This window comes from Symphalangus syndactylus, chromosome 12, assembly GCF_028878055.3.
Source record: "Symphalangus syndactylus isolate Jambi chromosome 12, NHGRI_mSymSyn1-v2.1_pri, whole genome shotgun sequence".
NCBI lineage: Eukaryota > Metazoa > Chordata > Mammalia > Primates > Hylobatidae > Symphalangus > Symphalangus syndactylus.
This window is the reverse complement of record NC_072441.2, coordinates 70,179,902-70,207,815: the sequence shown is the minus strand read 5'-3', so window position 1 is coordinate 70,207,815 and position 27,914 is coordinate 70,179,902. Positions and strand designations below refer to the sequence as shown.

Below are 27,914 nucleotides of genomic sequence, written 5' to 3'. Positions count from 1 at the left end.
AGTTGGGGGAGGAAAGAGAGCACTGGGGAGTTATTGCTTAATGGTTACACAGTTTCTGTTAGGAATGGTGAAAAATCTAGAAACAGATAGTGGCAATATGTTGCACAACATTGCTGATGTAATTATTAATGACACCAAATTGTACACTTAAATAGTTAAAATAGCAAATTTTATGTTAGATATATTTTACAATAAAAGTAAACTTGTTAGGTCAACCAAGAAGTAAGGGTGCAGGCTCACTCACTATCTGAATCATTCCGAGCACTATTTGCATAATGACAGTTCCTTTGCAATCCAATGAAATAAAGATGGATATTTCAGTTATCTGGCAAACAGAGAGAAGCTCAGATTTTATCAAATTATAGTTACTTAGAGCTCCTTATTTTTTTAATTTTTTCTGGTCCTGTTTTAGTTTTAGTTGTTCCAGAAAATATGTCTGCAATTAATTTTGATACATCCACAATGTAATTTCTTAAGTCTAAAATTTTGATCAAGTTGAAACCCACTGTGCCAGGAAGAATTAGGAAATCAAGGATGTAAACTGGCTGTTATTTCAGAAGGTTTTTTACCACTACCTTATTTGATGCTCCCTGGGTAAGGGGTTTTAAATATCCTTTGCTTTTACAGTATTGACAGACTAAACCACTATCTATAGTCCAGCTGATACTATTGCGCAAGCCTTTTGGGCCTATATTTGCCCAAAAATCACTTAAGAAGGGTCAGGTCACATTTTAATGTGACAGAATGAGGTCCAGTGACTGAGGCAGTCTTTAAGCTTAAGGATCTCAGAGGCTGGACTGGACTAGGTCTTAGAGATAACATCACAGTAATACTATAAGGTTGTAAGTCTATGGTTTGTTTTCTCAAAATCAGTTGGAATAAAATACAACTCTCTAAGCAAGCTCTTCATCTTTCTATAACATCAAGAATGTAAAGATTAGCTGATCCAAAAGAAATACTCTCTGAACGAGAGACTGATGACCACCAGTTACTGTAAAAGCCAACGTTGCTCTTCTGTACCTAGGAAGAAACTGAACTGTCATCACTGGGTAAAAATGAAGGCTAAAGAAAAAATTTTCACTTAAAGAACATCTTTATTTGAACTTTAATATACAATATTACCTTTAATTTATAAAAATCACATACTAGAGGACATGACTGGAAACCAGTTCAGGAGCAGCCAGTGGGTACCAATTTAGGAGATTATACTTACCCCACTTATTAGTTTAAGAAAAAATTCTATCAATGAATTTGAGACCAGTGATATTGAAGGATGGCATTTCAACTTCCAAATCCAGTAATTAAAATTGAAGAAACTTTATTTAATTCAGCAAAAACTTCTAAATTTTCTTTAAAAATATTTTTTCCCAATGAAGAACTGAGCTTATCTTTGTTATGTTTTCTGGTATACATCTTACAGAATTTTGTAGAAATCAAATAGCCACAAGACATTTGCAATTGCTTAAAATCCTCTGCATATTATTATATATGTGTATAGGTGTGTGTGTTTGAGTCCCCACACTTACATTCACACCGAGCTGAAGCAACCTGATAGCATGTTGGACCTGGAAAGGCAGTTCATTTATAATGTGGAAGAGAGACAGTAAGTCTCTGCTCCCTCTATCATTCTGAATACAGGTTTCCCCTCCTCTAAAATTTCCCAAAATAGTGAAATATTTGATAAATTTCTTAAAGAAAAATCTATTATCTGTTAGCATGATTGGTGCACTGCAATGTACATGCTAGTAATATGGTGCGTAATTTCACAAGCAATTTTATGAGTTCTGCAATTGCTAGGCTCAAACCAAGTTTGAAATGGATTAGCTGTTAAATAGTGGAAGTTTAAGGATGAGGTATGCTTTAGTTGAAAATGATGCATATAGACATTCTGAAATAATGCTACTGACTTGTAAAGGAATTGAGGAGAGTTATGCAAGAGAAAGGGATTCTCCTTTTGGATACATCTTTTGTCTGCACTCCTCAGACTCAGGCTATTCTAGAGGTAACAGGACAGTACCGTTCTGCAGTCTAAAAAAGGAATAGTGGCTGCCAAATAGCAGATGAGTCACATAACCCATTTTCTGTTGCTTAGAATTCTTCAAAAGTTTGCTTTCTGCAGCACAAAGATCAGACATTCTATCATATTCTTGCTGTAGAGCTCTAAGAGTACCCAAGTGGATGAATTTCTGCAGCTCCAGCAATCCAGAATCCTGGTCCAAGGGTCAATGAGCAGGAGAACTTGGAGAGTATAGTATTTTGACAATACACAGACCTTCGTTTTACATAGAGAATCTGAAATTATGGCATTAAATGACAAGGCAAAGATAATGGCTGATAGCATACCCATCTTCCCTTACCCTATTCTGCCTCTTTCATTATAGTCAATCGTCCTGAAACCTGAACAGACTCCAGGAAGAGTATATCTACTTTCAAGACAACAAAATATTATAGCTTTAGGTTATACAGATACACACAACCATATATATGCACATCTTTTTGATTTAAAAATGAATTACGTAAGTCAAAACAGAAAAGACGCAGATTAAAGGTTAGAGGGTCTAACACAAAATAAACTTGCAATCGGGGTCACTATGACCCACGGGCCAAATCCAGCCCTCCATCTGCTTTTGTAAATAAAGTTTTCCTGGAACATAGCTACGCCCATTCTTTACATAGTATCTCTACCTGTTTTCGATACTTCAACAGCAGAAATGAGTACTAAGAGAGACTGTATAGCTCCCATAGCCTAAAATATTATCTGGAAGCTTGCTGACCAGTTATAGATCAAAAAGAGCATGTCCATCATGATCTGAATGAGCTGAAGTAACAGAAAATCATCCTTATCAGTGTTCTTGAGCCAGGATAAATGGATTAAAATCTCTCTATATCATATATAGTTACTCAAATATTCTGCTTATTTGTGCAGCTGAAACCAGTTTTCAACTGTGTTTGTTAACAGAGTATTAAAATTTATCTGTGTATAATCGTATTTATATGCATATACAGATCTTGATCTCTCATATATATATCTCATATATATATCTCATATATATATATATATATATATATATATATATAGAGAGAGAGAGAGAGAGAGAGAGGAAAAGATAGGAGCTAGCCAATTTGAGTATAAGGAAACCTAAAGAAAAATAACTCAAAATACTATTACTAGGAACTGTTATTTGGAACTTTGAATATTTTAGTATATTTTTCTTTATATTTAACAGCATGGGACTATTAATAGGGCCCATACCAGAGCAGAGACAATTTACAACTGCAAGTTTTACCCACGAATTATGTGACAAAATCTTTTTGAATACAAAATAACCAGCATTTCTATAAAACACTGTTTTTAATTATGCAATTAAAGTGATATAGCAAAATAAGAATGTTTTTATTTCTAAAGTAAATATTTTAGTCAAAGTTGCATCAGAAATCAAGTATTTCTTTGACATTTTCAAGAGATATTACTTATTAACTACAATTATGGTTGTTAGTATTATATAGTAACACATTGTCTTAAAATATATTATAAACCTTTTCTTTTTCCTCTTTAATTTATATGAAATATAAAATTCAGAATTTTGTAACACGATTCATATTGGAAACATTTAAAATATTGTGAGCTACTCTCATACAGAAAATGCTGTGGAATCACATAAAACATTCTAATGATTGAAAGTGTCAGGCACAATGCTTGGCACATATTAGATACTTCATAAATGTTCGTTCACACATTCTCTCATTTACTCATGCACTCGTTCAAAAAACTCCAGGCTTAAGGAGAAACTGCATTATAATGAGAACGGCAAACACAATCTTTTATCAACAAATTTGGAGTTTTGACAAAGACTTTGGCAATGGAGAGTGGAGAAGATGAGAGGATGATGATTAATATTTCAAACTGCTCGGTTAAAATCTAGCAAGTATAGCCCTGAGTTGCTCTATATGACATCATAGAGGATCAGGGTCAATACTCCATAAAAAGAATGCATTTCCCTTCGATACCCAGGTTTTATTTTACATATAAACACCTGCTTAAAGTCAGGAATACGCTGATGTTAGAGAGACATAAAATGTGCAACCCACAAGAAAGTAAGAACCACCTGACTGGGGACTTATTTTTCTGAGTTGAGGCTTCTTTTTGGTTAGGGCCCCATTCTCTTGGTTTTAACAATTTAATACTGGTTGAATAATAATAATAATAATAAATCTGGTTTAACATAAAAAGTGTGATTCTAAAATGAAGAGAAATAAATGTAGAAGGGTGTTCAAAATTCCTATTTTTTTCGATTATGCACCAACTGATCTATCTATTCTGCACATTTGTGCCAAAGGCACAAGGTAAGATGTCAGCTCTTTGAAGAGGCACCTGGAAAGGACCATTTCTGGGCTTTTTGCAGAAGGTCTTATAAATGCAATGAATATTTAACCTGAGTATTAAGGTCTACAAAATGCAAAGAGCTGTAAAGGACAGAAGAAAGTAAACAATATACTTGGAAGCTAAGCATTATATGGGATAAGAATTGATCTTGAAGGAAATAATTTAAAAATCTCTTAACAAAAATAAAACATGACACTGGCAAGTCATTTGTGGCTGACTTTAATTGCCTTTGGTATTCAGGAGAATAAAAAAAAATGGAAGTACTTTTATAAGCTCTAGTCTTTCCATCACACAGAAGGTAAGGAGTGGTAAAGAAGACCCTTCCATTGTCCCTGTCAAATTCTTTGTTTGTACCAGAACTGGCTCTGCTTGTATACTTCCCTGCCTTCTCTTAAGCTTCAGTTATCTGGGTAATACAAATAGAGCACTTGGAAGTAGGGGTTCTGTCTCCTCATCCCTTGAGAAGTTCCTGCGGAACCAAGAAGGTCCCTTTACTCTGCATTCTTCTAAACAAGGTGAAAGAGAATTCAGAGTTCACTGCCATCTGCACTGCTGCTCTGCATCTTTGCCAACTCAAGTTTTTCACTTTTTCTCAGTGATTCATTAAGTGGGCTTGTGCTACTTTTACAAGGAAGGTTAACATTTTTTAGAACCAAATACTTTCCCTTTTCCCTTCTACAGTTACAGTAATATATATACCTTTCTCATTTAGGAATTTAAATGTTCAAGTAGTAAAAGATATTACAATGTCAAAACATGTGCTATAATTTAACTCTCTTAAGGACTATCGTAACTGGCCCTGCATCCTTATTTTCTACTGAAATTTTTTTGCAGTGAAAAATTTTATACTGAAAAATTTTGCAGTGGTTATCATTTACGGATCATCAGCAGAACTGTCAAAATTAATGATCAGTGGTATAAGACGATCAACCTTAGAAAATATTATATTAATTAATTAAGTCTTTTCCCAACTTAAAAGCTAAGTTTAAAAGAAAAGCTTATCAAACAAGAAAATAAGCCTTCAGAATTCCAAGGTGGGCTTCTTGTACAAACTTTGTTTCATGAAATCTTCAAATTCAGAGTAAATGTTATACTAATTATACTGTTTCTAACTTTTATTAATGCCAATGGAAGATGTCTATATTAAATGAAAAGAGCAAAAGTATCTTGCACTGTCACATAAATTTAAGGACAGAAAATTTATAAGCACTAGATATTTATCTTACAGTTCCTGATAAAATTTAAGTTCTTTTTGTCAAAATATAAAGAACTAGTAGTTTATTTAAAAAGAAATATCAATGCAAAACCTACTGATAGTAAGATAAAGTCCCTTAGATATATCCCAGTTTTAGTGTAATATGATTAATTATACCATTCTTTTATCACTGAAAATTATTTTGAAACTATTCTGATTCTTTGGAATTCTATAAATATTCTTGGAGAAAATTAAAAAACATAAAATATCTGTGAACAACTCACTCAACTGATGAGATTATAAATAAAAGATCCCCTGTCCCTATTCCAGATAGAATATTTTAGAAAGTTTCAGTTTGTTTTGCTTTAGTAAGTTATAAAAGTAATTTATTTAGCTTATCAAGGCAAATTTAGAGCTGCCTAATAGTATAGTGATTTTTGCCAAGCCACATAAATAAAGTTGTAAGTTGAGTGACTCTACTAACTTTATTATGAAATTAAAGTGAATAAAATTTACTTGGTAGATGTGTTGGTCTGGAAAAATCATGTACCAACAAAAACCAAGGATTGCTCTTAGGTTTCAAGGCAACAAACTGCAGCATTTTCCCCACTTTCTGTCATACTACCAACACTAGACTGAACTACATGCACAAAATCCCAAACCCAGGCTCATAAGTGGTGATTATGATAAATAGCAGTTTTGATGATTCCATAAGAAGAAAAAGACTTGAGTATTCTTTGTGAGATCATGCCCCCAGAGAAAATTAAACTTAACCAAGAAATTTCAATGAAATAGATTGGGATTTGAAATGGTTGCCAGTCTGGTCATCCAATGGGGAACTTGAAAATTCAGATAGGGATAGGTACTCCTGTTTCTTTTTTGAGTCTTCTTGTTACTGATACAATTATACTATTCTTCCGTTCTTGTTTATTTTAGTTCATTCCATTATTAAAATGGAGAAAGAGTGATAAGCAATATGTAAATATTTGATTTGAATGCTGCTCCACTGTAAGAGGAAACAAATATATAATTGGTTCCGAAGGCCATCTTGAACTCCTGCAAGGTGCTCTACATTCTTGGCTTGCTTTCAGGAAGTCCAGCCTCCAGACTTCAGGACTCTAAAAACAATACAGTAGTAACAGGCATCATTTCTCATGTGACCACCTCATTAATGATCAAAGCACATCCAGGTCTCTGTCCTACACATATCAGAACATGTTTTGGTCAGGTATAAAATGGAATAATTTCAAAGTTGATGTATCTACAAGATGAAAAGTCTTAGGGGGAATAGTTTCACCCTGTCATGTTGACATAGAGGTCCAGGTTTTCAAAAGCCGCCTCTTCAAACTAATTTCCGTAATGGTCCATGTAAACAAAACACAGGCGAGAATGGTCCTTCTGGAACTGCTTTCATCGAACAGCAGGATTACCTGAAAGTGTGGTGTTGGCTAAATGTAACACAGGCAGAGGGTGAGCCTCTGTATTAAACACCCAGTGGTCTAACGGTAAAAGGTCATCACCGGAGAACAGCAGATACAAATATCTGAAAATAAAAAGGGGAGAAATGAGCTTCAGTTAGAATTCAACAAGAACATGAAGTGAGCTCACTTATAATGGCACAGAAAACCAATAACCTATTTTGAGCAGCTTTGATGAAAAACATCAAAGAAATAAAACTCAGTCACCCAAATGATCTAAACACAAAGACAAGAGGTTTCAGAATAGTGTATAAGAAATCCAGTAAGATGAACAACTAGACCTGCTGAAATAAAACAGTTTAAAAAAAATTCCGGCCAGGCGTGGTGAAGAGAGCAGACACCTTTGTCTTGTTCCTAATCTTAAGAGTAACACATTCAGTTTTTCAATATGATGTTAGCTGTAGGTTTTTCATATATGCCCTTATTAGGATAAGAAATTTCCTTCTATTCGTAGTTTGCTGAGAGTTTTTATCAGAAATGGGTGTTGGATTTTGCCAAAGAATTTTTCTGTCTACTGAGGTGGTCTTTTTTAGTTCATTGATTGATTTTCAAACGTTAAATCAACCCTCCACACCTGGGATAAACCCATTTAGTCATAATGTATTATCTATGTAATCTGTTGTTGGATTTGATTTGTCAAAATCTTGTTTAGTTCTATCTATGTTCAGCAGGAATATTGGTTCTGATGAGGACTCTGCTGCCACTCATTTTTTTCCATAAGTTATTGGGGTACAGGTGGTATTTGGTTACATAAGTTCTTCAGTGGTGATTTGAGAGATTTTGGTGCACCCATAACCTGAGCAGTATATACTGCCTCATATTTGTAGTGTTTTATCCCTCGCCACCCTCCCACTCTTCCCCCAAACTCCCCAAAGTCTACTGTATCATTCTCACGCCTTTGTGTCCTCATAGCTTAGCTCCCACATATTAGGGAGAACATACGATGCTTGGTTCTTCCGCTCCTGATTTACTTCTCCTAGAATAATAGTTTCCAATCTCATCCAGGTCACTGCAAATGCTGTTAATTGGTTCCTTTTTATAGCTGAGTAGTATTCTATCGTATAAATATACCACAGTTTCTTTATCCACTCATTGATTAACGGGCATTTAGGTTGGTTCCACGATTTTGCAATTGTGAACTGTGCTGCTATAAACATGCGCGTGCACGAATCTTTTTTGTATAATGACTTATTTTCCTCTGGGTAGATACCCACTAGTGGGATTGCTGGATCAAATGGTAGTTCTACTTTTAGTTATTTAAGGAATCTCCACACTGTTTTCCATAGTGGTTGTGTAAGTTTACATTCCCACCAGCAGTGCAGAAGTGTTCCCTGATCACTGCATCCACGCCCACATATAGTGTTTTTTGATTTTTTGATTATGGCCATTCTTGCAGGTGTAAGGTGGTGTCGCAATGTGGTTTTGATTTACATTTCCCTGATCATTAGTGATGTTGAGCATTTTTTCACGTTTGTGGACCACTTCTACATCTTCTTTTGAGAACTGTCTATTCATGTCCTTAGCCCAATTTCTGATGGAATTGTTTTTTTCTTGCTGATTTGTTTGAGTTCGTTGCAGATTCTGGATATTAGTCCTTTGTCACACGTATAGATCGTTAAGATTTTCTCCCACTCTGTGGGTTGTCTGTTTACTCTGCTGACTCTTCCTTTTGCCATGCAAAAGCTCTTTAGTTTAATTAAGTCCCAGCTATTTGTTTTTGTTGCATTTGCTTTTGGGTTCTTGGTCATGAAATCCTTGCCTAAGCCAATGTCTAGAAGGGTTTTTCCAATGTTATCTTCTAGAATTTTTATAGTTTCAGGTCTGAAAGTCCTTAATCCATCTTGCGTTGATTTTTGTGTAAGGTGAAAGATGAGGATCCAGTTTCATTCTTCTACATGTGGCTAGCCAATTATCACAGCACCGTTTGTTGAAAAGGGTGTCTTTTCCCCACTTTGTTTGCTTTGTCGAAGATCAGTTGACTGTAACTATTTGGCTTTATTTCTGGGTTCTCTGTTCTGTTCCATTGGTCTATGTGCCTATTTTTATACAAGTACCATGCTGTTTTGGTGACTATGGCCTGAGGTATAGTCTGAAATCAGGTAGTGTGATGCCTCCAGATTTGTTCTTTTTGCTTAGTCTTGCCTTGGCTATGTAGGCTCTTTTTTTGGTCCATATGAATTTTAGGATGTTTTTTCTAGTTTGGTGAAGAATGATGGTGGTATTTTGATGGGAATTGCATTGAATTTGTAGATTGCTTTTGGCAGTATGGTCATTTTCACAATATTCATTCTATCCATCCGTGAGCATGGGATGTGTTTCCATCTGTTTGTGTCATCTGTGACTTCTCTCAGCATGTTTTGTAGTTTTCCTTGTAAAGGTCTTTTGCCTCCTTGGTTAGGTATATTCCTAAGTGTTTTGTTTTATTCTTTTTTTGCAGCTATTGTAAAAGGGGCTGAGTTCTTGATTTGATTCTCCACTTGGTTGCTGTTGTTGTATAGAAGAGCTATTGATTTGTGTACATTAATTTTGTATCCGGAAACTCTGCTGAATTATTTTATCAGTTCTAGGAGCTCTCTAGAGGAGTCTTTAGGGTTTTCAAGGTAAATGATCATATCATCAGCAAACAGTGACAGTTTGACTTCCTCTTTACTAATTTGGATGCCCTTTCTTTCTTTTGTCTGATTGCTCTGGCTAGGACTTCCAGTGCTAGTTGAAGAGGAGTGGTGAGACTGGGCATCCTTGTCTTGTTCCAGTTCTCAGAGGGAATGCTTTCAACTTTTCCCCATTCACTATGTTGTTTGCTGTGGGTTTGTCACAGATGGCTTTTATTTTTTTTTTTTAATTTTTTTTTTTTTTTTGAGACGGAGTCTCGCTGTCGCCCAGGCTGGAGTGCAGTGGCGCGATCTCGGCTCACTGCAGGCTCCGCCCCTGGGGTTCACGCCATTCTCCTGCCTCAGCCTCCTGCGTAGCTGGGACTACAGGGGCCCACCACCTCGCCTGGCTAATTTTTTGTGTTTTTAGTAGAGACGGGGTTTCACCGTGTTAGCCGGGATGGTCTCGATCTCCTGACCTTGTGATCCGCCTGCCTCGGCCTCCCAAAGTGCTGGGATTACAGGCGTGAGCCACCGTGCCCGGCCAGATGGCTTTTATTACACTGAGGTATGTATGTCCCTTGTATGCCGATTTTGCTGAGAGTTTTAATCATAAAGGGATGCTGGATTTTGCCAAATGCTTTTTCTGAATCTATTGAGATCATCATGTGATTTTTGGTTCTGTTTATGTGGGATATCACATTTATTGACTTGCATATGTTAAACCATCCCTGCATCCCTTGTATGAAACCCACTTGATCATGATGGATTATCTTTTTGATATGTTGTTGGATTCCGTTCGCTAGTATTTTGTAAAGGATTTTGGCATCTGGTTCATCAAGAATATCAGTCTGTAGTTTTCTTTTTTGGATATGTCCTTTCCTGGTTTTGGTATTAGGGCGATGCTGGCTTCATTGAATGAATTAGGGAGGGTTACTTCTTTCTCTGTCTTGTGGAATAGTGTTAAAGGATTGGTACCAATTCTTCTTTGAATGTCTGATAGAATTCTGCTGTGAATCCGTCTGTTCCTGGGCTTTTTTTGGTTGGTAATTTTTAAATTACCATTTCAATTTCGCTGCTTCTCTGTTGGTCTGTTCAGGGTATCTATTTCTTCCTCATTTAAGCTAGGAGGGTTGTGTTTTTCCATGAATTTATCCACCTCTTCTAGGTTTTCTAGTTTATGTGTGTAAAGGTGTTCACAGTAGGCTTGAATGATCTTTTGTATTTCAGTGGTGTCAGCTGTAGTATCTCCTGTTTCGTTTCTTAATGAGGTTAATTGAATTTTCTTTCTTTTCTTGGTTAATCTTGCTAATGGTCTATCAATTTTATCTTTTCAAAGAACCAGCTCTTTGCTTCATTCATCTTTTGTATTTTTTTTTGGTTTCAATTTCATTTAGTTCTGCTCTGATCTTGGTTATTTCCTTTCTTCTGCTAGGTTTGGGTATGGTTTGTTCTTGTTTCTCTAGTTCTTTGAGGTGTGATCTTAGAATGTCAGTTAGTGCTCTTTTGGTCTTTCTGATGTAGGCATTTAGGGCTGTGAACTTTCCTCTTTGCACTGCCTTTGCTGTATCCCAGAGGTTTTGATAGGTTGTGTCACTACTGTCGTTCAATTCAAATAATTTTTAAATTTCCATCTTGATTTCATTTTTGACTCAATGCTCATTCAGGAACAGGTTATTTAATTTCTATGTATTTGCATGGTTTTGAAGGTTCCTTTTGGAGTTGCTTTCCAGTTTTATTCCACTGTGGTCTGAGAGAGGCCTTGATAGAATTTCAATTTTCTTAAATTTATTAAGGCTTGTTTTATGGCTTATCATATGGTCTATCTTGGAGAAAGTTCCATGCGCTGTTGAACAGAATGTGTATTCTGCGGTTGTCAGATGGAATGTTCTGTATATATCTGTTAAGTCCATTTGTTCCAGGATATAGTTTAAATCCATTGTTTCTTTGTTGACTTTCTGTCTTGTTGACCTGTCTAGTGCTGTCAGTCGAGTACTGAAGTCCTCCATTATTGTTTTGTTGCTGTCTATCTGATTTCTTAGGTCTATCAGTAATTGTTTTATAAATTTGGGAGCTCCAGTGTTAGGTGCATATATGTTTAGGATTGTGATATTTTCCTGTTGGACAAGACCTTTTATCATTATATAATGTCCCTCTGTCTCTTTTAATTGCTGTTGTTTTAAAGTTTAAAGCAACTATCATTCTTTTTAAAAATTTTTTCTTCTTTACTGTTTTTTTTTAATCAATTTTACTTTCTTTTGCTAATATTTTTACAGAATGGTTTCACCTCATAAAAGATGTGGGCCATCCGTAACATTTCATCATAAAAGAAAACATATAACATTTAAAATATACTACACCCCTTTCTGTTACCATGTTTTTATTAGTAAATACGTACTTATAAAAGGGATTTGAACAGTGATTTTCCAAGAACAATGTGAAAAGTAAAAATAGTTTTATCTTTTCTCCAGTATTCATTGCCAAAGTATATGTGCTGCTAAATAACAAGTTTTCTTTTATTCTTAGATAGTTCATGTTGGCACTTTTTGAGTTTTTTTAAATTATGCATTTTCACTGGGTAATCAGATGAGCTTCTTTATAATAGGTTTTTGTCATTGTTTTATAGTAAACTCTTGCTTTTTTCAGAATTTGGATCAATCTTCAGTGGCAAATATTTTTATTTTTATGAGATTCATGAACTGTCATGATATAAAGATCCTCTGTAAAATTACTTTAAATCTTTCAATTTCCTACATCAGATGGTTTAAAATTCCATGGTTGATTCTTGCTGCCATTTTTATATTTGTTCCTTTTTACCTAATTTTTCTTTCTCCTCTGGTTGCTTTAAAGATTTTTTTCTTTACCCCTGGTTTTGAGCAATTTGATTATAATGTGTCTTGGTGAAGTTTTCTTCATTTATGTTTCTTGTGCTTGGAGTTTGTTTAGCTTCTTGGATCTGTGGGTAAATAGTTTACACCAAGTTTGGAAAGTTTTTTGCCATTATTTCTTCAAAAAAAGGGGTTTTTTGGGTCCACCTTCTTGTGTCCTCTTCTTTGGAGATTCTAAATTCATGTATTTTAAGCCACTGTAAGTTGTCTCATAGCTCATCACTGATAACTTTCTATTTTTATAAGATTCTTATTTTTTGCTCTTGTTTCATTTTGGATAGTTTCATTGCTAAATCTTCAAGTTCACTAATTTTTACTTCTGCAATGTCTAACGTGCTAATAATCTCATCTGGTATATTTTTCAATTCAAACATTACAGTTTTTGTTTAGAGAAATTTGATTTGGGTTTTTATACCTTCTAGGTCTCTACTTAACTTTTTGAATAGAGGGAACATAGTTATCATAAATATTTTAACTGTCATTGTCTACTAATTCTAACATCTTTATCAGTTCTAAGTTGGTTTTATTTTCATAATTATTCATCACATTGTACTGCCTCTCGGCATACATGTTAATCTTTGACTAAGATGCTAGACGTTACAGATTTTACTTTGTTGAGTGGTAGTTATTTTTATATTCCTTTATATAAATCTTGAGTTTTGTTCAGGGATGTAGTTAGATCACTTAGAAACAGTCTGATCCTTTCAGGTCTTGCTTTCATTATTTGCTACATAGGTCCAAAGCAGCAGGTTATTCCCCACTATTGAGGCAGCACCTTCCTGAGTACTCACTCTACCCAGTGCCACTTGAATATGAATTTTTCCAGTCTGGTTGCTGGTAACAGGCACTGTTCCTGCAACCCTCTGTGGCCCTATGTGAGTGCCAGAAACTGCTGCCTTTAATCCTCTAGGATGATTCTTTCCCTCACCTCAGGTAGGTTCTTCACATGCACGTGATGATCAGCACTCTGCTGAACACTCCAGTGCGTTCCCTTGGTTATTTCTCTCTGCAGCTCTCTTCTCTCTGGTACTGTCCTGTGAATTCTAGCTACCTTAGTTTCCCCACACTCACAGCTTCATCTCCTCAGGGAGCACTCTGGGCTTTGTCTCAAGTCCCCTCCCTGTATTATGTCCTGGAAACTCTATCAAGACAGTCAGCTGGGGCAATTTCAGGGCTCACTTCATTTGTTTCCTATCTCTCAGAGATTACTGTCCTTCATTGCCTCCTGTCTGGTGTTTCAAAACCATTGTTTCACATATATTTTGTCATTTATTTCAGGCAGAAGGGTAAATCTGGTTCCATCTTTAGAGTAAGCAGAAGTTCCACTCATCCATTGTGAGAGACTGTGTCAAACAATTTGCTGAATGCCATGTAATTATGTTCATGGAATCCCCTACCCTCATGTCTATTATTAATCCAATCCAAAAAGAACATTAGATGGTCCAGCAAGAACTTGTTCTTAGAAATCCTTTCTGATTCTTCATGATGACTAGCTCCTTTCTGTCTTCATACCATGACTTCCTAGAATTTTGTGAAAATGGACATTAAATACATCTATATTTTCTTTAATCCAACTGCATTTGTAGTAGTAATTTAAAATAACCAGTTACTTTTCTTCCTTTGGGGTTCTAGTTTCATCTTAGCCATATTTGTTTACCTGGAATATAATTTGTTATTTTAAATTACTGCAAGAATCCAAATAAATTATATATCAAGGTACTATTTCAAATGTGATTTTGCCATCAATATTAATATTTTAGGAATAATGGAGGGAAACAGTGGGATAGGAGAAAGATAATTTTAAAGAGGGGAAAAGTTGGATTGAAGGGGTTAGAGGAGAGGAGGCTGGAGTTAAAGTATGAGTGCTTTGCATTTTATCTTATAATTCCCTTTTTAGCATGCCATTGCTTTCCTTACTTTTTTTTATTGTGGTAATAAACACATGACATAAAGTTTACCATCTTCACCATTTTTCAGCATATAGTTCAGTAGTATTAAATATATTCACGCTGTTCTTTGCAAAACTAAAACTCATTTCCATTCCCCTCCCCAGGTCCCTGGTAACCAACATTCTACTTTGTTTCCATAAATGTTACTACTTTAGAGACCTCATAGAAGTGGAATCACCCCATATTTGTCTTTTTATGGCTGACTTATTTCACTTAGCATAATGTCCTCAAGGGTCATCCATGCTGCTTCCCTGATTTTGATTCTAAAACTCTTATTTCCTACTACTTCTCCTAGTGAATGTACATTAGTCAGTCTAGTTTCTTTAGTGTTTTTTTAAAGGTATTTTTTCAGGCTGAATCCTTCTTTTCAAACTCTACTTTCTGTTTTACCCCACCTATTAACATCTTACTAATTCAGCATCATTTTAGTCTTTCTTCATGACTACTCTAGCCTGTACCAAAATTCCCTTCTCTGAATTTCTAAAACATTTATTTTCTATTTAGCACCAAATACAGTTGTCCCTCAGTATCTATGGGGGATTGGTTCCAGGACCTCTCGCAGATACAAAAATCCTTGAATGCTCAAATCCTTGATATAAAATGGTATAGTATATTCATATAACCAATGCATATGCTCCCATACACTTTAAATCTACGTAAATAGTTGTTATATTATATTGCCTAGGGAATAATGACAAGAAAAAGGTATATACATGCTCAAAACAGATGTAATTTTTAAAAAACTATGTCTTCAATCCATGGTTGGTTGAATCCATGAACCCATTGATATGGAGGGCCAACTGCATATATACTTTGTACTTTTATTAAATTTGTCCATGCCTAAAGGTAAGAGATTTCTAAACCAGACTCCAAGCTCTTTATGGGTAGAGTATATGTTTCATATACTTTAATTCTCAAATACAACTTTGAGAAAGCAGGTACTTAATAAGTACATATTGATTTGACTTAGCTTGTCTCCAGGAGTAAGTGAGCAGAAAACAGCAGAATAGGGGACTTAATGTTACTCTTTTCATCCAGCTGGAAAAATAGTTCTCTCATGGTAGGAGGCTAATTTCAAGATCCAGTTACAGACAAGATAAAAGATAAACAAAAGGAAATAGTGGCTTTGTTTTTCAGTCTTCTCTAACCCTTTTTTCCCCTCATCTGAGAATCCTCACCCACAATGATCCCACTGATTCTCTCTCTCCAAAATATATTACTTAGTCACTTTTGCTTAGAAATTTAAAAGTCATACTACTATTGATGTTTTACGGACAAAGCCACTAACAGAGTTTTCTCTGAACTTACTTCAAAACCTTGCTCAGGGAATTTGCTTTAATAGTCCGATAGCCAGCTAACTGTGCATTCATTTGCTTATACTGAGAATAACTTCATAAGCAAATGAAGATAACAATAGCAGTAAAAAAGAGAATTAAAACTATGAGAAGATACGACAGTAACATCAGTACCAATACCTATTCTGGATAATTTACTAGTTTTCCCCTCCCTTTGGCGCCCAATATTTTATAAAACTTTCTTCTTTTTTTTTTTTTTTGAGATGGAGTCTTGCTGTGTCCCCTAGGTTAGAGTGCAGTGGCATGATCTTGGCTCACTGCAACCTCTGCCTCCCAGGTTCAAGTGATTCTCCTGTCTCAGCCTCCTAAGTAGCTGAGATTACAGCCATGCACCACCATGCCCGGCTAATTTTTGTATTTTTAGTAGAAACGGGGTTTCACCATGTTGGCCAGGCTGGTCTCGAACTCCTGAACTCAGGTGATCCGCCCGCCTTGGCCTCCCAAAGTGCTGGGATTACAGGCATGAGCCACTGTGTCTGGCCTGTAAAACTTCCAAACATAGAAATGTTGGAAGAATTTTACAGTGAAGTGCACATATACTTACCTCCTAGAGGTAAGCTGGTATCACAAATTGGTATCAAGTTGGTATCATGAATCTATTACTCCATTTATTACTAGCTTTCTTTACAATACTACAACACGTCCCCTTAGAAAAAGTAAGTTAGCACACCAAACTAAATATCAAGAATAACTTGCTTAGTAAAATTGTTTGCAAAGGAAGAACTAGAAGACAATGAAATTTTTTAAAAAACCAAGACAAACTAAGGGCAATAAACTGCAGGCAACAATATTTACCTGAGTTTTGAGAGAAAAACTGTTGCCACAAATTTTAGCTCCTACATTTCTGCTTTTAGAAGCACCAGATTAAAAATATTTAGAATTTTAATTTAATAAATAGCAAATTATTTTATAATATTTATTTAATAATAGTAAATTAGATGAAATTACTTTTAAGGGATGAATTTGAAAATTACTAGAAAGAAAAAATTAAGAGCAAGATTAAGTGTAGCCAAATGGTAAACAATTCTTTTTTTCTGATTCCTTTCAAAAACACATGATTAACAGACGATCGAAAAGTGAATGGACAAATAAAATGTGGTATATCCAAATAAGAGCATAATACTCATCAATAGAAAGGAATGAACTATTGATAAATGCAACATGGATTAACCTAAAAAATATTATGTAAGAAAAGCCAGACATAAATGTTATTGTGGTAAAAGCCACATAACATAAAATTTACCACCTTAACCATTTTAAAGCATACAGTTCAGTAGTGTTGAGTATATTCACATTGTTCACCTTGTAAAACTCAAACTCTATACCCCTTAAACAATGATTATCCTTTACCTCCTCCCTAATACTGCATGATTCAAATTATATGAAATTCTACAAGCAGCAATCTATAGTGACAGAAAGCAGATAAAAGTTTGGGGGTGGGTAGAACTGACTGCCAAATTAGAATGGAAATGTTCCACGTATCAACTAAGGCTGATGTTTACCCAGGCTTAAACACTTGCCAAAATGCAATAAACTGTACACTTAACATATTTCAATAAAGCTGATTTTAAAAGTTTTTTTTTAAAAGACTAATGAACAAGGATGGAGAAGAATAGCCTTATTGTGTATTGCTACATAAGTAAAATTTGGGTTGCAGCTCCCTCTACTGTAGCAAAAGAAATTTGCAAGCATATTTCAAAGATTAAACTTTTGAAACTGGAAAAATGCTTATATTAAATAGTAGAAGTGAAATTCACTGTGTGTTCCTACATGCTCGTGTGTGTGTGTGTGTGTGTGTGTATGTGTGTATCCCAGTGCCTAATATTTAGATTGCATTGTGTCAGGACATAGGAAGCACTTAAAAATGTGAAGACCACGGTTCTGGTCTTCCAGTATACCTATTTGAAGAGACTGAACTACATAAATATAGCAGTTAAGCAAAGACTTGCCCACCTGACTTTATGCTAGGTTCTCTGCCAGTATAATTTCTTAATCCCTAATTGCCTCCATAAGTGTTTTACTGGGTCACAGATGTCAGTGGTTCTCAAAGTGTGATTCCTCCAGACCAGCAGCATCAGCATCACCTGGGAACTTTTTAAAAACGCAAATTCTTAGGCCCCACTCTAGACCTATTAATCAGAAACTCTGTCAACAGAGCCCAGCATCCCATGTTTTAAGAGGCCTTCCAGGTGATTCTGATGCACACTCAGGTTTGAGAACCACTTTTCTAGGTTACCAACTTTGTGTAACTTCTAACAACAGTTAGTTTGTACTGTTTCTGCTTTTCTCCTTTATGTGGGCATCTGGACCTTTGACTGTCTACTGAAAACAAATTCACAGCCCTGACATCCTCAGCTTTCACATTTTTCCTTGGGTCCCTTCTTCTTGCTTTATCAATTCTTTGACTCATTATCAGCCACCTCCTAAAACTAAGTGAATTCTGAGATGAAGCTCTAAGCCCCAACCAGGAAGTAAAGTAGGTCTATTATTCTCTTTGCCCCTCCTACTCTTATTATATACAAGATCTTATAAAATTGCTGGGGTTTTTTAGTTGTCTCCTTTGAAATCAAATGATTCAATCCTTTATTCAGCAAACATTTAATACTGAAATACATATTATATGAGTGGCCCTACTGTAGATACTGGGGATAAAACAATAACCCAAATATACAAAAATACTGTAAACTCTTCATGTAGTGTATATTCTAATTGGGGAATGCTTAAGAAAATTATGTGCTATGTTGGAAGATAGGTGCTATGAAGAAAAGTAAAGCAGGGAAAAATAAGAGGGAGTAAGGGAACAATTTGAAATTGTATACAGGATGATCAGGTAATGCCTTAAACGCAACTGATAAAATGATATAATTAAAAACTAAAGAGTGATCAGAGTAAAGATGCAAATAGCCAAGTTCTCTTCTTGCCTAACAGACTAAAAATTTATCAACAAACTCAATACATATTTACTGAGTGACTCATGTGCTAGGTGCTACGGAGATCATAGCAGTTAAAAGGAAAAGTCCCTACAGCTATGAAGCTTACATTCTACTGGAAGATAGATTAAAAAAAAAAATCCATCTAGGCTGAGCATGATGACTCACACCTGTAGTCCCAGCACTTTGGGAGGCTAAGGTAGGAGGACTGCTTGAGCCTAGGAGTTCAAGACCAACCTGGGCAATTAGCAAGACCTGCATCTCTACCAAACAAGAACACCACACACCTATGTCAGATGGTGATATGGATTGGCTCTGTGTCCCACCCAAATCTCATCTCGAATTGTAATCCCCATAATCCCCACATGTAGAGGGAGGGATGTGGTGGGAGGTGACTGGATCATGGGGGTGGTTTCCCCCATATTGTTCTCCTGATAATGAGTTCTCATGAGATCTGATGGTTTTATAATGTTTGACAGTTCCTCCTTCACATGCTCTTTTTCCTGTCACCACGTAAGATGTGCCTGCCTCCCCTTCTGCCACGATTTAAGTTTCCTAAGGCTTCCCCAGTTATGCAGAACTGTGAGTCAATTAAACCTCTTTTCTTTATAAATTACCCAGTCTTGGGCAGTTCTTTATAGCAGTGTGAGAATGGACTAATACAGATGATGTTAGTGTCATGAAGAAAAATAAAGGAGGGCAAGGACAGAGAATAATGAAGTGTTTGGATAATACACATAGGGCATATTTTTACAGGCAGGCACTCAAAACAGCATAATTATAAGTTAGGGAGAGAGTGAATGAAATTTTTAGGATGTAACTTATTTTATGTCAGGATTATTTTATATTCATTGATGTAGCCCTAGCATACAAAACAGCTGGCACACATCAGGCACTTAACAACAAACATTTGTTGGATAAATCATTTCCTATATTACATTTGTATTGTCTATATATTTTAATCACTATTTACTTAGTAGAAAAAGAGCTCACATCTTGATAAAGAACAAAGAGGTGGAATTAAGGATTCCAGAAAGCACTAGTTTAAAAGGGTGAGCAAACACTGAAACTTTCATTCCATTTACTTCCTAAGAATCTGATTGTTTGACTTTTCATCTGTGTTCTTAACCTACAGAAAACAAGTTTTAAGTGAGTTACTCTGTTGTCTAAGATTTACTTAAAACAAAAGGTTTGTTCATTCAAATCTTACTACACACTATCAGGTAGTGCCTAAATGTTTCCAAACTTCTCAGAATACCCATCTGATTTTAACCATTTCTAATTAATTTTCTGAAATTCTCTGAGAAGTTTTCTGAAGAGTTCGCTCTCTCAGCTTATTTTGCTTAATTATAGTTATATCAAATGCACATGCCACTGCCCTAGTCATCCATTTTACTTCTAGGAATCTAACCAACATTTATCTCCACACAGGGAGCAGAGACATATGTAAAAGGACATTCACTGCAGCACTATTTATAAGAGCAAAAAAACAGAACCAAGTTCTATATCTAACAATAGGGTACTGATTAAACAAATTATAAAACATTCCTCAGTGGATTTATATATGCCAATATGGAAACTTTTCCTAGATAAAAAGGTGAAAATGCAAGTTTCAGAATAATAGGTATATATAATCTTATATATCGAGAAAAAAGGCTAAAGGATATATATTATATATCTTTTTATATGTTTGCATATATCCAGAAAATTTCCAGAAGGCTATATCAAGAACTATTTAATAATTATTCTCTTTGGGAAGTGAGATTGGATGTGAGGCACAAAGAAACTTATTTTTTTTTTGTCATTTCTTCAGTTCTACACTATTTAACTCATTTTGCAATATCCACATGCTATTTTTATAATTCAAAAAAAGCTGTATTAAAAACAACTTGATTTTTTAGGAGCTACACATTATAGTCGAGCTACACATTATAGTGTTTACACAACTGATTTTAATATGACAAGTGCTATGCTGTTATGTATATATAGCTCAACAAACACGTTGACTGCATGCATGCTTGTTCTAACTCAAACACTAAACTAAAGCACTGAGGATATTAATATTTCGCATAGACTATCAGGACAAATGAAGTATTGATAATACACACTTAAGGATATTTTAAGAATATACTTCCAAGTCGGGGCAGGGGCCACGGGTGGACCTTGCTTCCTTAACAACAACAACGAAAAAGAATATACTTCCAGTGTACTCTCACTTAGAGTGTTTGAAAGTGACTAGATTCTTACATCCTTGCCAACACCAGAACACAAACTTTTAAATCTTAAGCAGCGTGATAGTAAATAAAACATAGTATCTGATCAATTATTTCATTTATTTCTTACAAGTGGATCAAGCATTCTTCATGTATTTACAGCCATTTCTTTTCTAAGAACTGCTACTACCTTTTTTAGTAGGCTTAGTATTTTTTCTTAATAATTTCTAATTTTAAGAAATGTTTTCCCAGTGTGCCATCTGTCTTTTACTTTACTTAGTGCTTTTTTTTTGTACAGATGTTTTCTATTTTTATGTAATTAAATTATCAATCTTTTCTTCAATGATTTCTGGGGTTTGCATCATGCCATCTTCATCCCCAGGGTTGAAAAAAATTTCCAATTGTTTCATGATTTTATTTCTTTTTTTAATATTTAAAGCTTTGCTCTACAGAAACTTAGTTTTGGTACTTAGCATGGATCCAGCCCATTTTTTTCAAAATAGAGTATTTTTAAAGATGTTTTTAAATATTTACAGAGGCAAAAAGTATTTTTAAAAACTAAACTTCAATTAAGCTAAACTACAGTTCACATTTTGATATTGTTGAAATACTATTAACATGTTCATCTATGTGTTACATATGCACATGTGGACTTAACAGCCCACTTAATATTATACTGTGAAAAGTCTATAAAAATGCAATTGTTTTGGCTTCATGATACTATTGTGGATGTCCCATAATTTACTTAACCATTCAGCTATTATGTAACAAATAACGACTTATTTTTATAACAGCAATAAACATCTCTGTACATAAATCTTTGTCCATAACTCTCATTATTTAAGATTACTTATTCTTAAGTATATAAGTATATATAGGAATATAAGACATATTCTTATATAGCTTTCCAGAACTTTACTACTATATTCAAAGTTTGAATTTCAAGAGATAGGGAGGAAAAAAGCACACAAGCAAGAGACACAGACATAATTTCTCCCCCAGAGACTTTGATACCAGTGAAAGTAGACATACTGTGGTGATAAATTTGATCTTAATTTTATGCTATTTCTCTTTCCTTTAATAACAAATTTGTTAAAGACTATGTTTCCAACTAACTTGCAATTTCTGAGCTGCCTAATGCCTGATATATACGAACTCAGAAAAAAATGGTTGAAATGTATCCTCAAAATGTATACTTTTCTCAGTTTATCAGATCTTTAAATAAATGTGCAACAGAATTGAGGTAAGGTGCAATGAAAATCTAATTCAATGAAAGATCTAAGTGAATGGGTGTAGACACTGAAGTACATATATAAAATAATACACTCCTTCAAAGTTTTTGATAAGAGGCTTACGACAGTAAATGGTATAAAGTGACAGAACTATAGAGAATCCATGTGGGAGATATTCATTCAACAATTCAAGTGCTACTGCTAGAAAACCGCTCCTAGGAGTCTTGGTGTTCTGTCTGCTAATTTCCTCGCAATTCTTTCAGCTTAAGAGACTTTTGAGCAACTGCTATTTCACTAAAACCATGAATAAAACAATCCTTGGAGGGACAAAAGCCATTATCAAAGAACATATTTCTCTTTCTTGCAGCTGGAGAGGGGACAGCAGTACCATTTAGCTCTTCTTACAAAACAATCAAGACTCCAACCAAGTGTCTTTAAACAAGTTCATATGTTAACTAAAAGCTATTCATGGCTTTTCTTTCTTACACGACTCCTCCCCTTATTTAAAAAGCAAGCTGACTTGTATTTATTAGTAATAATGCACCTAAAATCTTCAGCAACTAATTCTTGTCTCAAAATACTCAGAAATAAACAGTCTATACATTTAATCTTGAAGAAATCTCTGTAGAGCCTCTGTCCTCCTCAATCTCAATATATTATCCCTTAATCTTCCTTTCACTTCTTTCCTGTATTCATGTCTTCTTTTTTGGTTTATATCCAGTTTTCATGGAGCATATCCTCCAAAAACTTACTGAGAAAGAGGATTGGAAGTAGATTTTTGATACTTTACATGGCTAAAAACCCAGAATTCTAAGTTCGAATTAATTTTCTCTCATGAATCAACTGCTCCAACGCTTCTAGCTTCCATGACTGTTCTTGAGAGGTCTGAAGCCACTCTGAATCCAGATCTACAAGACTTTATTCTATTCTCTCTCCCTGTGGAAGCTGAGATCTTTCCTTTACCCCAGTGGTTTTGAAATTCCAAGGTGCTGTGCCTTGGTGTGGGTCTGTGTTCATCTTCTATGCTGGGATCTTGATGGTGTCTTTCAAGCTGGAAATATATCCTTCTATTTTTGGATATTTTCTTAGCCTTGTTATATTCATATTTTGAACTTTAAAAGTCAAAGTATAACATACATACACAAATATGCCAAATCTTACATGTTTATAGTTCAATAAACATTTCTAAGTCAATACTGTTTATTAATATTTAAAAGTAAGACACTAACATGCTGATTAGAAACTGTAGTCAGGTTGGCACTGGAAACTTTAATATCTCTGATTCTTTCTTCTTACTGAATCTCCTTATATCTAATTAGATATTCAGGTTTGTCAATTCCACCTTTAGAGCTCTCATCTCACTCTTAATATCCCATGGTCTACCTTATAGCTATTCCCCTGAATACCAGTTCATCCTATTTTACCCATCTTGCCTTCAAGTCTAGTTCAAATGCTACTACTTCCAGGAAGTCTTCCCTTGTTTTCCAGGTTAAGCAAACTCTTTCTTCTCTAAAAGACTTCTGCATTTTGTTAATATTTCTCTTATGCACTTAATGTATTTAAAATTTGTTGTATATATTGCATGTGTTTTATTTCCTGTACTAGAGTATGAGTTTTAGAAACTTTGAAGGAATCTATCTCTGACCTTCCTCATTACATAGTTTTTGTTATGCCATCAGTATATATGCTAAATATTATACGTGAAGTAAGGACTATTGAGGGAAACAAAAAAAGTAGGAGACATGGCCTTTTCTGGGGAAAAAAGTGTATCTATAGCAATAACTAATCCATGGTATAGCACCTATGACAACATGTAAAAGGTAAAATGACCCTCAACTTACGTCAAGAATACAGGTTTTTTCATTTAACTTTGCCACTGCCGTGACAATCAGTTTCCATGTCTGGTAGCTAAAACACATTGATTGTTGCCTTTTAATGAATCTGCAATAAATTCCCACCAATTGGTAGAATATACAATCTTAAATTGACAGCTTCTGACAAAGCCTATTTAAATTAACTGATATTTGAGAAATATTTAAGAGACCATACTTATCTTCATTCCTCTATAAAGTTTTAAGCTCTATTTTTACAATAAGACTACAGCTACATTAATTTAGATCTTCACAGAAATGACTTTATTCAATTGTATTTTAATATTATGCCATCAGTTTTTATAAAGAGTAAATCAGATTGAGTGTTTCTGTGTCTTCCCTAAGATCACTGTTTCAAACAAAATAAATATTTTCAAAACATTTACCATTACCATTATGTATTAGGTTGAACCATATTAAATTGACAATATTCAAATTATCCTTTTTAAAAGGGTAATTTCACATGGTTCACTTAATAGTTCAATATTTTTATAGAGTTATCCAATTTAAGTCATTTTATAATTTAACAACATAAAAAATTCTGTCTCATTTGTCAAAGTAGTATGCTCTCTCAACTCCCAAAAATGATAATGACACTGTGCAGAATGATTCCTTTTTGCTTTAGCTGCCAGGAAGTGCAATGCTGAATGTATTGCTCAACTGTGACAACTTTCTTAGCAAGGGTGATGTTATAATTATTTGTATGTTTCTTTTTGTTTGACCTTTTTCACTTTTATTGCTCCAGATGTATGTTTTTCTAAAAGCAAAAATTGTAGCAAATATATATCTATATATCTATATATAAGTAACTGGTTACCTAGCATACTGTTGTGTTGAGAAGAGTTCTGACTGAACTTGGCAAGGAAAAATAGCAAGATTAACTGGTGATATTCCATATAGGTACAAGGGGATGAGGCAGCATACCATCTATTTCCAGCCCTATGCCATGCATGTACTAAAGTGCTCCAAGTTGTAGTGATGAGGGATTTGAGAATTAATTGTGAAAGCCAGTCTGCAAAGAGGTGAAATTTGAACTGAAATTAGAAATGAGAGAGGCATTAATTGATAGAAACGATAAAGGCACTCCTGCCAGAAGCAATGAAACATAAAATAGACAAATGCAAGAGAACTTTATATATATGTAAATATTTGAATGTACATTAGGTTGGTTTAAGAACAGAATCTAGGATTAAAAGAATATTCACACAGTCTCAAAATTATCACTCCACAGATAAGTTATTAATTACAAAAAGAAAAAACATTGTTTACATGACAATAATCAAATATAACCTATGCTCAAACTTAAAATCACCAATAATGGGCTAAACTATTATGTGTCTCTTTAAGAGATGCAACAATAAGAACACAGATCCATATAATATTCACGCTGAAAATGTTTAACCTAAATTTGATCATGAGGAACAATTAGAAAAAAATCTAAAACGGGGAACATTCCTCAAAGCAACTAGCCTGAATACTTTAAAAATGTCAATTTCATAAAAGATAAAAGAAAAACAGGAAAACTCTGTGCTAGATTAAAGGAGACTAAAGAGACAATGACAACCAAATGTAACAAATGATCCCGTACTGGATCCTGAATTGGCATTAAACAAAAATAAAGTACATTATTGGAACAACTGGAGAAATTTGAAAATGGGATTACATATTAGACAACAGTATTATATGAATATTAAGGTTGACAAGTGTGAGAACTGAATGGTGATTATGTAAGATAATGACCTTTTCTTGAAAGCTACTGTTGAAATATATTGCTGATCACCATCAACTTGTCCAGCAAAACAAAAAGCTAAAAAACAAGTAAAACTATGTGTATATGTGAATGTATACAGAAAGAAAGAGAAGGAAATGTGGCAAAACTAGGTGAAAAGACACAAATAATCATTGTCCTATCTTACAGTTTTTCTGAAGTTTAAAAAAAAAAAACAGGAGAGATACTACACAATCTGGGCCAAATTCCATAGTTTACAGACATGTAAACCAAAAGCAAAAAATTTTATTTTGACATGTTCATTCAGCTAGATGTAGCTAGTGTACAACTAAAGTTCCCATCACTTTATTTTCTAGTCTAGTGCTCTTTCAACTTCTACAGTCTCAAGCCTAATCACAAAGGATAAGTCAGAATAAGAAACATCTAGATGTAGGAAACTGAGTACCAGGCAGATGTTCTAAACCATCCCAGCAGTGATAAGGGGCTGGATTAGGGTAAATTGTAGAAACGGAAAGGAGGGAGCAAAATAAAGAAATGTAACAGAAAGAAGCATAAAGAATTGGTGATATATTAAAAGGAGGAAGCAGATGATTATATAATGTATAAGCTAAAAAGACAGGAAAAAAACAGTACTAGGGGTAATGAAAGAAAAATTAGAATAAGATAGACATTTAGAAACTTAGTTCGAGAAAGGTACATTTTAATTATAATACATGAGAATGTAAACTACAAGTATACTAGAATGTAAAATCCAGAAGGCAGGAATTTTTGTCCTGCTTGCCTACTGAAACATCCTCAAGTGGCTTAACAGTGCCTGGTAATACACATTTGTTGAAAAAATAAAATGTTTACAAGGCATTCATGTATAGATATGCAAGAAATACAAATAATAAATTTAAGAGCGAGTAAGAAGAGATATTTATTTGGTCAGTCTTTAGGGAAGTGGACATATTTACAATCTCCATCTCTTCCAGGTCTGTTTACAGAGAGCTCTACCTGGGGTTTTGAGTATAAGACCAAAATAAAGTTGTCTACTCTTTTCCATTGTTCCTTTTATGTGTATCTTTACAGTGAGCCTCGTCGGGAGGATGAGTGTCTATATGTCATTTAGTACCATCAAAACTGCATGATTATTCCTGACAGATTTCATTAGCTACAGTAGGGAGCTCAGGTATGATCCCAGGACCAGCATTATCAGTAACACATGAGAGCTTGTTAGAAATGCAAATTTTTAGGCTAAACTCCAGATCTACTGAAACTTTGTGGGTGTGGACCTAGTTACCTGTGTATTACGAAGCCTTCCAGGTGGTTTTAATGCACAATAAAGAGCAAAGAACAAAAAATTTTAACAGGTACTAAGTACTTTTTTGATAAAATACCTACCTAATAGTCTAAGTCATTCTTCTTGAGATGTAGCTAAAAATTTACATACCCAATTAAATAAAAAGATATTTACAACAAAATTTAGTGTAACCTGTCACATAGTCATAATTCATCATCTAGTGATCACACAGCAAAACCAGTCTAGTATAAAAATGTTTTTTAAGTTATATACTTACTTTAATGTTTCAGCAAGAAAAAAGCTCTGCTGTACATCATCATGTGTAGGAGTAGAGGAATATACATCTTTGACTCCAGAAAATCCACCACTAACTCGGCAATACTTTTCAATGGCCTATGAAAGAGATCAGACAAAATAAGCAATTTCATAGAATTTCAAGTTTTGAAGGACAACAAAACTTTGAAGGACAATAGTCAAAAGTTCATAAAGATTTGTATGAAAATTTGATGGTTTAAGAATAATATATTACCAAAAGGAAATATTCTCATACTGGAAAAATTAACTCATACGAGAAATAGGATGTTTCCTATAGAACTTCTGTCTCCAAACTCTTTAATCTTTTTAAGACATCTTGTATTTTCCTCTTAGAAATAAAATTAAAGCTATTTTTTCTAAATGAGGGGTCTGTCTGGCAAAATAAAGGTCCATTAATTCTGACAAATCAAGATGGAGGTCAGGTTCGATTAACAATTTTTATTGCAATTTTATCACTTCCAAGGACAAACAATAATCCACAACATGCTAAAAAAAATACTAC

At 34.5% G+C, this 27,914-nt stretch overlaps 1 protein-coding gene across 2 annotated transcripts in view; it reads right to left on the bottom strand.

Annotated features, from left to right (window-relative positions):
* Positions 1-1,074: 1,074 nt before the first annotated feature.
* The window catches only part of MAN1A2 (mannosidase alpha class 1A member 2), a 181,873-nt gene continuing 155,033 nt past the window's right edge, over positions 1,075-27,914 (bottom strand). For both annotated transcript variants that reach the window (XM_063624683.1, XM_063624684.1), the window contains exons 12-13: positions 27,375-27,490; positions 1,075-7,122 (exon numbers count right to left, since the gene is read on the bottom strand). In XM_063624683.1, coding sequence (XP_063480753.1) covers positions 6,990-7,122; positions 27,375-27,490 — 249 coding nt within the window. In that variant the 3' untranslated portion in view covers positions 1,075-6,989. The remainder of the gene's footprint in view (positions 7,123-27,374; positions 27,491-27,914) is intronic.